General features: G+C 31.8%; 1 protein-coding gene across 1 annotated transcript; it reads left to right on the top strand.

Moving 5' to 3' along the window:
* Positions 1-5,720: 5,720 nt before the first annotated feature.
* On the top strand, positions 5,721-12,279 carry LOC133314914 (cytochrome b561 and DOMON domain-containing protein At3g07570-like). The gene is made up of 5 exons (XM_061516461.1): positions 5,721-5,900; positions 5,990-6,161; positions 8,053-8,289; positions 9,249-9,532; positions 12,049-12,279. The coding sequence occupies exons 1-5, from the start codon at positions 5,721-5,723 to the stop codon at positions 12,277-12,279; spliced, it is 1,104 nt and encodes a 367-aa protein (XP_061372445.1).
* The last annotated feature ends 4,978 nt before the right edge of the window (positions 12,280-17,257 follow it).

Raw genomic sequence — 17,257 nt, 5'->3', positions numbered from 1 at the left:
TTACTTCCAACATCTTACATAGCCTTACGTGGTTCCTTATTTCTATTTTTTGGCACTTTTAATTTTAAGCCAATATATTCTCATTAAATAAAATAAGGGTTTTACACTTCTCATTAAAAATAAGAAAAATAAACCAATTCAACCAAAAGCTTAAATTGAAATGGTGGGAGTACCCAAGACCTTATAAATTTCACATTAGTTTGCACATACAATCAATGTAGGATTATATATTTCAACACGCCCCCCATACGGCGACGAGGCTCTGATACCATCTAAAGAACCTTGGGATACACCACCCCAAAAGCTAGCTCAAAAGGTGAGAATGTCCAAGACCTTATAAACTTCACATTAGTTGCACATACAACCAATGTAAAACTATATCTCTCAACACCTTCAATTTATCTGCTGACGTAGATTTCACATATGACTTTTTCTAATATATGAGCTGTACATGCATTTTGTCTTTTTTTTTTTTTTTTGATAACACATGCATTTTGTCTTTATGACATGAGAAAGGCTTTTTATGGATATGAAAAATATTATTCCCATAAAATAAAAGACTAAATAGATACTAGTACAGCAAGAATGTTATTTTCTTTAATTTTTTAATAATTTTGTATTCCTGATAAATGGTTGCAGTTTATCTAGTGATTTTGCTACAAAGGATGTCCATACAAATCAGCTTACTTAAATGTGAGTTGATTTTTTCAATCTAGTAAGTATGGTTTAAGTAAGCTGATTTTTTCAATCTAGTAAGTATGGGCTAACCCTAACCCCATAGAATTTTGTGCGTCGTGGAGGTTGGGGTTGAATCTCGTGTGAGCTTATGTTTTTGTTGGCACTTCGATCCTATAGACTTCTGGACTTAACCCATTTGGTGGAATGAATTAGCCTATATTGACAACTATCTTCTGTCTTTTGTTTAGGCATAAGGAACCCAATTCAAAAAATTTAAAACAAAATTATTAAAATAGAATAAAAGTATGAAAAGAGTTATATTTATATAAAAAAAAAAATTATAAATTCTTATAAACTGTACTGTGTATTAGGAGCAGAGGTGTCAAAACGGACCGACCCGTCGCATTGGATGATAGATTGAAAAATTGAATCATTCCTTTTTAAATTGGGTTGGCAAGTTGGATCACATATCACCAAAAAATTATTGGGTTGGTAGGTTGATCGGCCAAAATAAAAATAAAAATTAGGTAAATGATTTCTTTAGTCACCGGAAATAAAGTTATCTCCAGTGAGCTCAAAACGACGTCGTTTTGGGGCGAAAATCAAAGTGTTTTTGTAATTATAATATATTACAAGGTTATATTAGTCTTTATCATTATAATTTTTTAATCTTATAACTCCAAAACGACGTCGTTTTGAGCTCACTGGAGATAATTTTATCTCCGGTGAGTGGAGAAATACTTTTCCCATAAAAATTATATAAATAAAAAATAACACATGGCTATATTAATTGCAAAACAACTCTTTCAACAAAAACAATAAGTAATATTAATTCTAAAATGAACCTTCAATAATTATTTATGTTTTTATTTTGATTAAACTATCAATGCTATCCATTAATGATTTTTAATGTTAAAAAAATCAACTTAAGTATAACATTTTCAATGTTATTTACGTAGCTACTTCAGTGGCGGACGCAGGAATTTTAATGAGGGGGGCGAAAATAAAAATATTATATTATAAACAAAAATATTTGAACTATAATACAGACCTAATATAAAAAAAATAAAAGAAATATATTATAAAGATTAAGATCACTTCATTTGACTCTTATTTTACGTATTTTCTTATTGTTAAACTCATACATAATTGAATTCGTGTTAAAACTCAAAACAATTTCTTTTTTAATGTATGTAATTAAAAAATAATCAAGAAATTGGTCTTATATTTTATTTCGAAGCTTGTTCTTGATTTTATTTTACGCATGCGAATCCTGACTTTTTTCTTTCTTTTAAATGTCAGAATCCACATGTGTAAATATGTTTGCTACAAAAAAATTCATATGCTATTGCTGTGGAAGAGACGAACTCATAAATAAATCATGTTATCAATAATAAATTAGATACGCACAAAGTTATATATGTCCTTTCATTCTTTTTATAGCTAAAATTGTTGGAAATTTAAAGAGATTAAGAATAATTTAGAAGAACACACTACAATTTTTTAATCTCACAGTTAAGTGCTACGACACTCTCTTTCTCTGTTTTCACTATTTTTTGTTTTCTTCTTGCACACTCTTATTCTTCTTTTTTGAAACACATAACCTATATATTGGCAAATGAACTAACGAATCAAGCCACCCACTTTTTAATTTTTTAATCCTAGAAATATTTAACTTCTCTTTGTCTTTTTCATAACCAAAATTGTCCTTGACTTTTCAAAACTAGTACAATTAGGATAAGCTAAATGAAAAATAAAAATGCAAAAGCTGAATTCTTTTCTTAAATTTTACCCCAAAAGAAAGTAAAAGAGGCTGAGGCGGGCTATTAACTATCACTGAAAACTGAAGAGTGAAGAGGTACTTGAAGAGTGTTTCAAGATTGAGTCCCACGTCCTCCTTTAATAAAAATGCTTGTGCTTCCTCCTCAGTTGTCTTCTCTTGCAATTACAGGCTGAACAATTTTTAGAAGTTTGATTTGAGCTGTTGAGGTTTTGTGTTTCCTCTTCTCTTTCACGCATGTCAGTAATTTATCCACTCACACACATTTTATAATATTATTAAAATATTATTTATGTATATAATTTTTTTCCATCAAATTTTAAGGAGCAAGGGCCCACCTTAACCCCGCTCTAAGTACGCCTCTGGGTACTTCAAAGATCTCACAATATTTACATTAACAAGATATATGTAACTGTAGTAATATTAACAAATAATCATGAGAACACATTTTATTGTAAGCTTTTACACTGCATACTGTATCAGAGCAAAATATATTCCTTCTCACATCATCTGCGCACCCAACTAATAAACAAAGACAACAAATATGAAAAGGAGCAACGTTTCTGCAAAGGCTGTTTTGTAGTTTCAAAATAAAAATTAATAATAACAATATATTTTTTATAACTTTAAATTCAAAAAAAAAAATCAATAACCCGCGGGTAGCTCACTCCATCCCATTCCACCTATAACCCCGTTTTATCCTGTCACTTAACTGGCTGGGTTGATGGGTTAAGATATATAATTCGTTCCATTCCGTTTCAGATTTAATCTATATTGTCATCTCTAACTAGGAATAGTATATTATGTGCTAAAATGTATTATTCATAATATATAGTATTGTTTATAAACAAAAAATTTAAAAATATAATTAACAAACACTTAAAATGACCAAGAAAATATGATTATGCATTCCTCAAAAATCATTTTCAAAGTTGACTAACTGACCCAAGGTTAGAGCTTTTTAAAAGCGTGAACTTTAAGACATACCAACTATGGGAACTTTGACTTTTGAATTGAGAGAAGGCTCATTAAAAACACAACGTGAGGCGTGGGGTTATGTCACGTCTAAACTAAGTAAAGACATCAAAACTCTAATTTGAAGGTGATGATTTGTTTCTTTAAATAAGTATTGGGTTTAACTTTTCTTATGTTGTAGTATTGTAGAAGATAAAAAAAGTAGAAAGAAATTAAATGTGGGTCCTATATTTTATATTAAAAAAAATAAAATCAATTGGTACGAAAAACGAATTTGTGTAGGAAAATGGGAGTATCTCATGTGGCATGAGAGTATTATTTCCCATAAGTATTATGCTAAGATAAGAAAATCCAACAAGTAAACGACAATTCTTGTAATCAGTCGCTGAATCGAATCTTTGGGTATCCCCATCTTTCTATTTAAGGAGGTAGTTAATTTTTTTTAAAAAAATAAAATTGTATTTTTGTCCTTAAAAAATATATCATTTACTAATTTAATTCATCATATATAAATTTTATCAATTTATTTTTTAAAATTTTATGTTTTAAATTTTTTTTTATCTTATCTATTTTTATCTATTTAAATTAAATGTCATTAACTTGAAAAAAAAATTGTAATATTACAAGATGACATAAGATATTCAACCCATTTAATTAAACTAAAAGGATATCGTTCTGTCAATCTTTATATATCACATGAGACTTGTATGTCTATCATAATTTATTTTAAAATATTTTTATACCTTTATAAGATAAAATTCGATCAGATAATATTATTTTAACTTAATTGGTATGATTAAACTAATCAAATAGCACATTTCTTAACTTTCCAAATGAACAGTTAAAGCTAAATTGCTAAACTCAGATAAACAAAGGGGTGAAAAAAATTAAAAGATAATAAAATAAAATTGAACCTAAAACGAATTCTTGTGGTTCAGGCCAAGTCCTCTAAATGTCTTCGGAATTTAGGTAATATAAAATGCAAGTTATACTTTGTTAACGTTGGTTAAAATAAACTTGGGAGTGGATATATTTGTTTTATCCTTTAATATAAGACGAATTTTATATTTACAAATTTTTTATTTATAAACTCTTACAAATTACACTATGTACTCTCGAAAGTACACTCGACTACACTATGGGGGTGTTTGGTTGAGTAAACAAAAAAATTTACCAGGAAAATATAATTACTAGAAATATGGTGAGAAAATGAGTTTGGTAGGAAAGTTAAAAAAAAAAGTTATTTAGTAGGTCAAAATATTGCCAGAAAAATTGGATTAAATTTTCTGAGTCTATGTTTGATTGAAGGTAAAATATTGATGAGAAAATGGGATGAAATTATTAAACTAACCCTTGACTAAATAAAAAAAAAAGACTTTTTTCTCTCCAGTCTTATTTTGGCACGTTTTTTAAAAGGGATATTTGTGTCCATTGTTTTTTCCCTACTTTTTGGTTTGATGGGATAACGAGAATACCATCTTATCAGTGATATTCTGAAATGACAATTTTTTTCAATTTTACACACAAACTGAGATTGCTATGCAAATTCGAATGATGAGCAAATTTTTTAAAATCTTCTACCAAACATAGTCAATTAGAAAACCCATCTCAACTTTCTCAATCATCCTAAAAGAAACCTCCTACCAAACACCCCATATATATTTCCGGGAGTATATAGTGTAATTTGCAAAAATTTATAAACAGATCCATCCCCATATTAGAGAGGGTTATATTTACAAATTTTTTGTTTACAAACTACACTATATTCTTCCGTGAGAACACTAGGTTACACTATGTTCTACCGGAAGTACATAGTGTAATTTGTAAAAATTTATAAAAAAAATTTATAAACGGATTGTTACCCATATATATATTCAATCACGAGAAAGAGAGAGAAATTCGGTAAGTTTGTCAAGGAGTGGATATATATATATATATATATATATATATATATATATATAGGTATTATTTTTCTCGTATTACGTAAGATAAATTATCCAACAAACAAAAAAGTGGATGAAACCCACTAAAAGTAAGAAAGAGAAAATAAAAAAGTGGATCCTACCTATTTACTGCAACCTTTATGCTAACAACATATATAGACATTAGTGCCCTGCACCGTGTTAGTTGCAACAGAACATGCAATCATTAGTTCATTACATTGTTATTTTATTTTTTTAAGACAAATGTTAAAATTTCTGACAATCTTCAAATAAAATCTTGGTGAAGCTTATCACGTTTTTCCAGCAGAAGCACAGTGATCAATCCCACCAACAGGTAGACAGGCATGAAGGCATATCTACCAATATTCCTTATCTTCATAACTGGTTTTGGCGGCTCATTCTTCCTAGCAAGTCCACAAGCTGACTCGTGTACTGCAAATCTCAACCTCAAAGTTGCTATCCCTTTTGATACAACCAATCTTCACTGCCTTTCTGTATGGGATGCTCAAGGTTTCATCCTCAGAGTAAGTGCACCATTTTTTAAAACTTCATTAATTCAATATACGACCCGATATACTAATATTATATTATATATGTATCATAACTTGTGCAGTATGTTGAGACTAGTACAAACATTTGGAGCTTCATTCTTTCAACCCCAGAAACAAATTCCTACATAGCTATGGGTTTCTCGGCCAGCGGTGGAATGGTGGGTTCAAGTGCCATGGTGGGGTGGGTGGCTTCCGGAGGAGGCAGTACTGGAGGGATAAAGCAATATTTTGTAGGTGGGGTTACAGCAAACCAGGTGGTTCCTGATAAAGGCAACCTTCGGGTTATAGCCAACTCAACCTTCATTACTTTACAGTCATCTCGTCTATACATGGTGTTTCAGTTAGAAATCACTGAACCTGATCAGTCATGGGTTATATATGCAATTGGACCTACCGCTATATTCCCTTCAGCACCAAGTTATGAACTAACCAAACACCTACACAAGCTATCCACCCGGATAGAATATTCAACATCATCAGGTTAGTACTACAAACTAAATAAGTATTTAATTAAGCTGTGGTTTTATGTAGAACCGACTCCTTCCGGGTAATTAAATAAATTATTACTAAATTAATAGTACTTTATCACCGATATTTTGCATTTATTACGTAACTCTCTTAATTGTTTTAGGAAAATAAATATTGCAATTAATTAATTCTAAGACGAATAATGCTATATATATATATATTCTTTTAAAAAAAATCATTCTTCTAACAATCCTCTTAATACTTAATAAAAAGTAAATTATATATTTACATTATGAAGTACGAGCAATGTTAAGATAAGTAATTATGAAATTACTAAGATCTAAACTTTAGTGTTCAACAATAACAGTACTTATGTATGTATTTAATTTGTGAATAAGTTGTGATTTTGTTTTTTCTAAACCAAAAAACAGGAAAGTAACTCGAGCAACCATGTGGATAAGTAGAAATCATATTCGTTATTTTTATTCTTATTTTCCTTGTTTCCGTTCTCCTTTATGCAAGGTAAACACGAGCACGATAATTAGCCGATCGATGGTCAAGTAGTCATGCAAGTGGACATTATTAGGTTGGGCATCATGCATCGGTCGAGTAGGTGAGGTGTTTAATCAAAAACAGGAAAAGCGAAAACATCAAAGTGCCACGGGAAAGAAGATACAGGGTGTGTTGGGATAAGTTTTCTAAAAAATAAAAATAAAAATTATATATTTGTTTCATAAATTATTTTTAAAACATATAAAAATATAAAAAATGAAACTGTTTTCTATTGACTTTTATATTTTTTTTAAAAAAATATATTTAAATATCTTAAAAAATATTACAAAAAAAAAAATCTAATAATATATTCATATATATTTTTTCCAGTAACAATTATCGTGCATCATGTATAATTAAATAAGTACTATATTCATGAAAGGTTGTCTGTTTGTTTAAGTTAGCCTTGACCCCCAGTCCACCTAACTTTGTTGTTTTCTTTAAGCTTCTCATATTTGGTCATAAGTACTATTGACTAATGTAGCATTCCTCATATTCATAATTCCTTCCCATGCTTCAGCCAATCCCGGAAGCGCGCAAGAAAATGGAGGCTCGTTAGGAAATGGAAGTACACTGGTAGACTCGTGTGGCAACGGGCTAAACCTCATTAATACTCCTATCCCTTTTGACACAACCAAGCTCAATTGTCTTCCTGTATGGAATGCTCAAGGGTTCATTCTTAGAGTAAGTATGTTATTGTTGAACTTTAACAATAATTTTAAAGTAAAGTTGCTATCGCAATAGTTAATGATTGTGCCATTATGATCATTGGAAAAAAGAAAAATTAAAGAAATAAAGAAAGAAAAGGTACACACTAGCTAAAAATAACGGAAAATTATTTATCAAAAGTTTAATTATTACCATTTAATTTCATAACTACAAACACCAAATCTTGTACTGTATGATTTATATAGTACTTAATTTAATTTGCAGTATTCAGTGAGTTCCGGAAATATATGGAGCATGGTTCTCTCGGCCCCAAATGCAAATAGTTACATAGCAATGGGTATTTCTCCGGATGGAGGCATGGTGGGTTCGAGTGCCATTGTTGGGTGGGTCTCATCGAGTGGATCCGGAGGTGGGATGATAAAGCAATATTATCTAGGTGGGACCACGGCAAACGAGGTGGTGGCTGATAAGGGCAACATACAAATCATCAACAACTCAACCTTAATCACATCACAGTCATCTCGCATCTACATGGCCTTTCAGTTACAAACCAACCAACCTCCCTCCCGCCTCATTTACGCTATCGGTCCCAACGCCTTCTTCCCATCCCCACCAAGTTTTGCCTTAGCGCAGCACCGAGACAGAGTCTCCACTACTTTCAATTATGATACAGGTTAGTTACCAAATTGATTTATTTAAAAAAGTTCTAGCTAGCTGTCTATAATATTCTTCTTTTAAAGGATCTACATTAGACTTGAACGGTAGTTTGGAGTGGTTGAGAGGACATACTTTTTTTTTTTTTATCGTTTTGTTGCTAATTAGAATAGGTTGAAATGTAATAATATCTGAATCGACCCTCTACCAAACCAAATCATATATCATGTGATAAAGAGAAATTTAGTACATTAATTGGACACGACATTATTTGATAAAAGAAATTTTCTACCATGTTAGTTACAATCATAATTAAAGCTATTTTTTAATTGATTAACTATGCATAACAATTTATTATATTACAAGATTTAATATTAAATTTTGTGGAACTTTAATTTGGGAATGTCTGACACGGTTTTAATTAGTTACTAACACTGTAGTATTTATCTTGGGGCAGAAGTCAGTCGTTTAGTGGTGCATAACTGCATACGGTATAGAAACTGACCTCAGCTGACGTTGCCATCATTTTGGACATAGTCATGATCACCATTTTCATTCGGCTTCAATTATTATCGATTTATACTAGAAATAACTTTAATACAGTTTCAGTAATTAAGTTATTATTATCGTAATGCTAATCATAATAACAATATATCCTTTTAATTGGAATTGAACAGGGAGTTTCCTATTCAAACCATGACAAATCTCAAATGGATGTAATCACACGTTTCTAACAAATCGGTTTTATTGTAAACTTGATGCGTCTAGTTCTTTTTGGGTGAGTTAAAATTTTAAAGTAAGGACTGACAAAAGTAGCAAATTGCAATTCTATTGGCTATTCATGTTAAACTAGGAACTCTTTTGTTCTTATTTACTCTCAGAGTTTAATTAATGGATTTGTTATCGGATTTAAATCTGCGTTTGTCTTCAGGCATGACTTAATTTTATAGAGTTTATTTGTCATTTTATTGGAAACAGGTTCATTTGAATCAGAAAACCCATCTGTGAACCTGAAAAGAAGCCACGGAATGTTGAATATCTTGGGATGGGGCATCCTGGTCATAATTGGAGCAATAGTGGCTCGCCACTTCAAGGAATGGGATCCATTTTGGTTTAATTTCCACGCTTCCGTTCAATCATTAGGTTTTGTTTTGGGAGTGATGGGTGTAATCACCGGGCTTGTTCTGGATTATCAACTCAATCTTGACGTTAGTATTCACGAGGCTCTTGGAATCACCATTCTCGTTCTAGGTTGCCTTCAGGTACTTACTTCTTTGCCCTTTTATCTATTTGGTGCATTTATATTTGCCTTCTCCCAACTAATTTAATGGTGGAGGAGACTGCATTTTTTGTTTATCTTTTTCTTAGTAAATTCTTATTTATCTTTTAATTTGAACGCATTTTTGTTCTTTATCTATTTATTTGGTTACGATGTCACCCTTGATATCAAAACTTATATATAAATTATTTATAACTAGAGAAAGAAATTTAATTTGAATTTATTGGTGATATTAAAAAATTATAATATGAGTAAATAATATAATAACATTTATTTTTAAAGAACCAAATAAAAGCTTGTACTGTAAATGGGGAATAGACATTTCCTTTTGACTTGGAATAATGGAATTGGAAACTCATTTGCACGAGCTGTTAGCTTAGCGGTGCACCGACTCATACTGTTCGGGTGATTGATTATTGTGCCCCGTATTTAAAAAACTTCACCACTTTATCCTTCTTTTTTAATTATATATTAATTTAAATATTTTATCAAAATTATATATTAATATGCCCTGTTTGTTTATGTTGACTGCGAGTTATTCGAGTGATTGGCAAAGTTACTCGAGTAAATGACTAACTAGCTCAGTTACTCGAGTAACTTATGCAAATGGGCAACTCAAATTTGTATCCACAAATTTTTTTGATTGACACCAAATTCTAATAATGTCTTGTACATATATAAATGGACTTGGGATGAATGTTTGCGGGTCCAAAACAATCAAGGACAATATCCATCTAAGCTTTTTATACCCTAAAATTATATAAATTTTGAAAGAGTATAACTTTTGGCTCAATTATTCGAATTAGGTGTTTTTTATTTCACGTAATTTTTTGAGATCTGTGTGATAGCAAATATCTATATGGTATTTGATAAAAAAAAAATGCTTGATTCATGAGTTTTGGGAATAACAAAGTAAATGGTATAAATCTTTAATGGGACATTTGACAGAAGAGAAATTTTTGTTTGTCCGAGAATCTTGATTCTTTAGAATATGGTGAAAAAATAAGTTATCCAGGAATGTGATTAAAAAAGTATTTGGAAGGTCCAATTTTTTTCTGGGATTTTGTGGTTAAGTTTATTGAGTTTGTATTTAGTTGATTGTGAAATATTAGTGAAATTATTTTACTAAAATAACCTACTTTTATTTTGATTCAAAAAGTTGTCTGAACGTTACACCATTTCTTCATAGATCGTACAAACCAAAGGATAATGTGGTCTATTTCTTCGCGGGTTAATTTTTGGGTTTTGTTTTTATCATGTTACATAACAACAAATCATTTTCCTACACACTCATGATATATGTGGAGTCCATTAAATAGTGGAGTGAGAAAATGTGGGATCCAGCTTAAATTATGTGTGTAGAAAATTTGATTTGTTGTCATGTAACATGACAAACCATTTTCCCTTAATTTTTACTTTCCCGGGTAACAAAAAAGTTCACCTAATCCATGGCATTCCACATATGGGGACCGTACCCAAATTTACACATAAAAGCTATTTCCGAAAAAAAAAATTATTCGGAAAAGTATGGTATTTTTTCATATCAAATATGGCATTGTTATTTTTCCTAACTTGCTTTTCCAGGAAACTTAAAAAAAAAATGGTACCAAACACACCCTAAAAGCAAAGGGGTCAATCAACCCGTGTTGTTCATTCAATATGGGAAAAGGATGAGGCCCATATATATATAGAGAGAGAAGCGAGTGGATAGCGGTACATGTGAGGCAATGTCAAACCAAAGAAATAAACACATGTATTCAAAAAAAAAAAACAAAAAAAAACACATAAACATGTAGTGGAAGGTGGTTTGTACGAAAGGATAAAAAAAACAATATATAAACTTTTTTTTTTTGGTGTGGCTAAGGATGCGAAGCCCCCAGCCCAAACAGAAAAACAAAACAAAACAAAATCAAGTTACAAAGCTACGAAGGTAGCTCACAGAGGCCATATCAGCCAACACTAAATTATAAACGTTTTATCCTTAACAAAAATTAGCTACAAAAATGCTCTAAGTCTTTAATCCGAAACAAGTACGGCTTACCAATCGGTAAAAAGGGTTTGATGCCTCCTCTACGTGTTTCCTACCCTTTTTGGTTTGTTTCAATCGGCTATTGTCATTCTTTTACTTTAAGATGAGTTTATTCCCCTTTTTATACTTACAATTTAAAAGTTTTACAACCTCGTCTATCAAAAAAAAAAAAAAGTTTTACAACCTCTTATCATCAAATCTTAATAATTGATTTCTGTCAATCTAACGATTATAATTTATTGGATCACATTTATTAATTAATTATTAATTCTCAATAAATAATAACTGTTAGATTGGTGAAATCAATGATTAAGATTTAATGATAAAAAATTGTAAAAATTTTAGATTATAAGTATATCTCTCTTCATATAATTTATAAATTTATAAATTTATAAATTATATGATGATAAGTTTATAAATTATATGCACAAAAGTATAATTTACTTGGTGTATTTAATTACTTTTTGCAGATTATGGCTTTTCTTGCTCGACCACACAAGGAATCAAAAGTCAGAAAGTCTTGGAATTTGTACCATCATACGACTGGGAGAATTTTGATAGTCCTTGCTATATCCAATATTTTCTACGGACTCCATTTAGGTAAGGAAGCAAGTGAGTGGAGGATTGGGTACGGAATTGTCCTTGTCATATTATTCTTTATCGCTGTAATTTTAGAGACAAGATTGTGGAGCAAAAGCTAATTTTTTTTATATTGTTCTTGTTTTCTCTTTGGTTTTCGTTAGGACGCCAGCAAATTACATTTGTATTGTTATTTCATGACGAAGAGGATTGTAAAATAATTTATTCCACGTTGTAATTTAATTTAGTTATGTTAATATTGAGTTGTTTCAATTTGTTCTTGAGTTTGAATTTCACTTTGTGTCATTTCGACAAAATATTTTTTTATACTCCCATAGTATTAGATTCAACACATCACCTATTAGAACAAAAAATATATTTATTTTATTCATTTTTATAATTAACACCACATGAATCATTTTTTTAATTTATAGTAAATAAATACTAAAGATATCATCTATGTAAGAAATATTATAGTACTTCAATAGTGGTGAAACGAGGGACATAGGGTGGACGATCGCCCTCCTCGAAGTTTATATAAGCATTTAGTTGTAAGTATTTTTTTTTGTCATATAAATAGTAATCACCCTCCAAACTCATACAAACTTTTAATTGTGAGAATTTTTTATTTTTTTCACGTATAAATAGTTATAACTTATAAAAAATAATGTATGTTCAACTTCGATCCCTTTTATTCAATTTTTTTACTTCGTTATTACATACATGTTGTCTTCATTGAAGAAGGTTATGTAGATCCATCAACATTAAGTTTCACATAGCTAAATGGAGGAATATTTCAAGCCAAGAAAATTTCCATGTGAAGGTATCTAATAAATAAGGTACCATATTCCATAAGAAACAAGGCTAAGCTCATCATTTTTGTTGGGCTTTTCTCGTAATAGTCCAAAGGTCTAGTTTAATGGCACTTCTAGGTTTTATTTTGCAAAAGTAAGAGTGAGAGTAGCTTTTAAAGTGGTAGACAAGGTGACAACAATCACATTGCATGAGGAATTGAGTGAAAGCGGTAATAGTGTCTAAAAACTCAAGAGAAGAAAGAGAAAGAGCATTTTTTGTCCATATTTGATATCTTATTCGTCCTCTGTCGGATTGAGATGAACTTTTTTCAATATATTCAGGACTCATCAACCTTTATTCTGAACAGTGGATTCCTTAATTGAAATTATGTATAAGTGTCAGAAATTCATCAAATCAAACACATTTTCAATACATATATGGTTCAAGTATCATCTCTATCATAGGATGCTTGGTATGATATTTTAGCTACAAAATCTACCAAAACTTAAATCTTGATTGCCTGTCTTTATTCAAAAGAAATATAATACTCAAAAAGTTCAATGGATCAAGTTATCATTCTTCCCGCGAGATCTAGTTTCCTCAATGATAGGATCATATTGTAACCTCAGTACGCATTCATAAATAATAGAATTTGGTATCCCAACGAGTTATCTATCAATTTGTCAATATTTGGGAGAAGGTAAGGATATTTAAGGCATGCTTTGTTTAAATCTACGTAGTCCACGCACATCTTCCAATTTTCATTTGCTTTTTTTTAACAATGGCCACATTTAAGAGCCTCAAGGTGTAATTTATTTCCTTGATGACACATGCTTGTAACATGTAACCATTGCATTAATAATCTATTGTCTTTCTAGTGCCACTTTCTTTCTTTTTCTTGGCTACTAGTTCGTTTTTTAGATTTATGGATAAATGATGAGGACAAAATTCGGCTTCTATATTTCTTCTTCAAGAAAGTCTCTGTCAATCTTTTTGATGTTTTCTGGTTATGCCTTTACTTATGATTATTTTAATTCTCAATCAAGTTATAATGGTCTTATATCTGCAGCTCTTCGCGTATTTTAATGTCTGTCAAGTGGATGGAGGCCTTTTGTGGATTAGAGTGATCTTGTTTTAGAGTCATGGGATAGGCATGCATCCTATGTAGGGGAGGTCTTGAGGTTTTTAGGCTCACGCGATAATAAATTTGAGCAAGTTTTTGGTTGCCCTTTAGCATGATTACCTCGACAAGAGGGCATCTAAATTTCATAGCTAAATTCGACAAGGAAATAATTGCGCTAAGGCTATTAGTTGAAGGCTTACCCATAATCACGTTGTAGTTTAAAGGGTATTCTATTATATGAAAGCGTATCTTCATTATCTTGACATGAGGCATCATTTCAAAAGTTACTCACAAGTTAATGAATTATTTTGCATGTGCAGCACTCCTGAGAAGCCTATGAAATCACCTTAACATAGGCTCATTTCTTCGCTTCAGATATTCACTTTTGGAATGCTTCCCAAAAATAATATCAGTTTAGCTTCTATTATCAAAAAATATCCTTCGAACTTGGAGATTTACAATGAATGCAATGATGACCAACGAATCGCATTGCCCAAGAAGTACACCTTCCAGATTTTCATCATCGAAGCTTATTGGGGAGTGATTTTTTTGGAAGAATATGAGTTATGTGCTCTGATATGGTCATTATTGACTTCAAATGTCTTTTTCTATATGAGTAGGATTCTCCTCCTCTTGCAAAACCACCTGCAGTAGAGTTGAGAATACCTGGATCATTATTGTTAATTCTTTCTTGTTGGGGTTATTTATTCCGCTGATATCTTCTATCTTCTGGAGGAACTGCATGAGTGCCTATCATGGCCACTTTGATGGAATTCGATCATTTTATTATATCTCCTTATGTCATTATAAAATCTTGTTGGTGTATTTCTATCTCGATTTGGATCTTTCAATTGCATCTTATAAGTCATAAATTCGTATATGGCGTGATCGTGACTTTTATGGAATTCACAGAAGTTGGATTTATCTAGGGTTTTTTTTGTGTGGATTGGATTGGTTTCCTGGACATTTACAAACTCTGTATGAAATACTTACACGAGGATACATGATCGTGAAGTATTCAAAGGACTATATTCCTCGAATTTTCTTCGCGACCCGATCTCTCTCCTTTCGCCAGAATCATTTTTTCTAATTCCAACATTAATACGAGACCGTTTATAATCTTCAAGGCTTATGTACTTCTGTATGGCAAGTTTAATATTCTTTGGCATGGGCGTGACTATTATTTTGGTAATAAATGGGTTAATAACTCGAGATTATTTTTTGTCTTAGAGGTTTGGGAGGTAAGTTGGGTTTCCCTTCAGGATATGATATATAGTTATGGGCTACAGGTAAATTTAAGCTCTATGCTCCTTGTTTTCTTGGGAAGTTTTTCTTTGATTGAACTTGTTCATCATCATGGAGGGGTTGATGGTTGCAATTTTATCTTGTACGTTCTACGAGATGGGATTGTCATTTGTCATTCTTCTACTGCGTTGTGTTGGGAACTCGGTTCCCTCAAATCGGCTAAGCAGTCTTTGCGCGGAAGTCAATCAACAAGATCTTTGATCTCAGATCTTGGCAATCTACCTCGGCCTGAACTTCACCAGTCCGTAGGGTTGACAAAACGGGCCAACCCGGCCCGACCCAACCCGCATTCAACCCGAAAAAACGAGCCCGGGTTAGGGTTTGGCTTGAAAAAAAAAAGGAGCCAGAAAACCCAACCCAACCCGACCCGAGTCGGGTTAGGGTTGGCTCAAAAACATGGCTCGTGGGTTGGCTTGAAAAATAGCTTGCGAGTTGGCTCGGAAAGTGGCTCGCGAGTTGGCTCGAAAATTACTCGTGGGTTGACTCGTTTTCAGCCTATTTAAATGACCATGTAGTATTAATGCACCAGTTATGTGGCTTTCATTAGCTTAAGCAAAAGGTTACAGAATGAGAAATAAAAGTAAAATATTTTAGTTTTGAATTTTCTTCACAACAAATTTGGATCAATATCAAGAAACAATCAGAACCACTTGCTACCAAGTGAGTAAGATATTTGAACCAAACAGAACCAGCACAGCCTAACAATATAAAAATGGCAGGGATGTGAGAAGATTAGAGACTTAGGTTTAGAGAAGGAAGGAAAATGATGGCAACATATGTGAGTTTTGTTCATTTTTGTATATTATATTTTGTATTTTTTTATAAAAAAAAACTCAACCCGCGAGCTGGCTCGTTTGACTCGCGAGTTGGCTTGTTTTTCACGGGTTGAAACGAGATGGGTTGGCAGCTCGTTTTGGCCAACCCAACCGGGCTCATTTTTGGCGGGTTACGAGTCAACCCGATGGGTTGGCTCGTTTTTGCCAACCCTACCAGGCCGGGCAGGCGGAAGTCAATCAACAAGATCCTTGATCTCGGATCTCGGCAATCTACCGGCCTGAACTTCACCAGGCCGGGCAGCGCAGCGGAAAAACAAAAACAGGAGAGAGAGAAGAACACAAGCAGTTTTAACGTGGGAAAACTTTCTATAATGAAGAAATAAAAACCCACGGGACGTAGTCCATATCAAACGTCCACTATGAAAATAATGGATACAAAGAATCAAAATACATCAATGTGGTGGTTAACTCAACATCTCCAACAATGGTGATAATCAAACTATCCTAGAGATGTTTCACTCAAACTAGAGATCTCTCAAATACAAAGCTTAAAGCTTTGTTTACAAATTTTTCTCTCAAATCTCTTCTCTCATTTTAACTTGGCCTCCACCCACAACTAATGAATATATAGAGGTGGTGGAATTTAGGATTTAAGATTTTTAGGAAACCACTCAATAGGCGCTTGGACTTAGCATTGAAGGAAGGAAGAAGCCTAAGAGGTTGTTCATCATCGTGCAATTGTCTATATTTCTGATGAGATCAATATCTAAATTTAAAAACTTAATATGTTCCTTAGCTATTGGGTTGTCACTAAAATTGTATCTTATCCAATAATTATTTTTTGATAATAACTAAGAGAGAGTAAGAGAAAATAAAAAAATAAAAAATTGGAAAGTTTGGACTAGAAAATATAACATTTAAGCACCAATTGTATTTCAAAATTAGTTTTTCATAAACTTAGTTTTTTAAGAAACTTATACTTACTAAACACATTTTATTTAAACGCTGGCCTTAAAAAGTATTTTAAATCGTTTCCAACTAAACATAAAAATATAACATGGTATAAATAGAAAATAATAAAAAATGTAAGAATAAGGAATT

This window comes from Gastrolobium bilobum, unplaced genomic scaffold, assembly GCF_033153095.1.
Source record: "Gastrolobium bilobum isolate Gb01-03AN ecotype WA unplaced genomic scaffold, APGP_CSIRO_Gbil_v1 utg8637, whole genome shotgun sequence".
Classification (NCBI taxonomy): Eukaryota; Viridiplantae; Streptophyta; class Magnoliopsida; order Fabales; family Fabaceae; genus Gastrolobium; species Gastrolobium bilobum.
The sequence above is the reverse complement of the archived record's forward strand: the minus strand, read 5'-3'. Positions and strand labels throughout refer to the sequence as shown.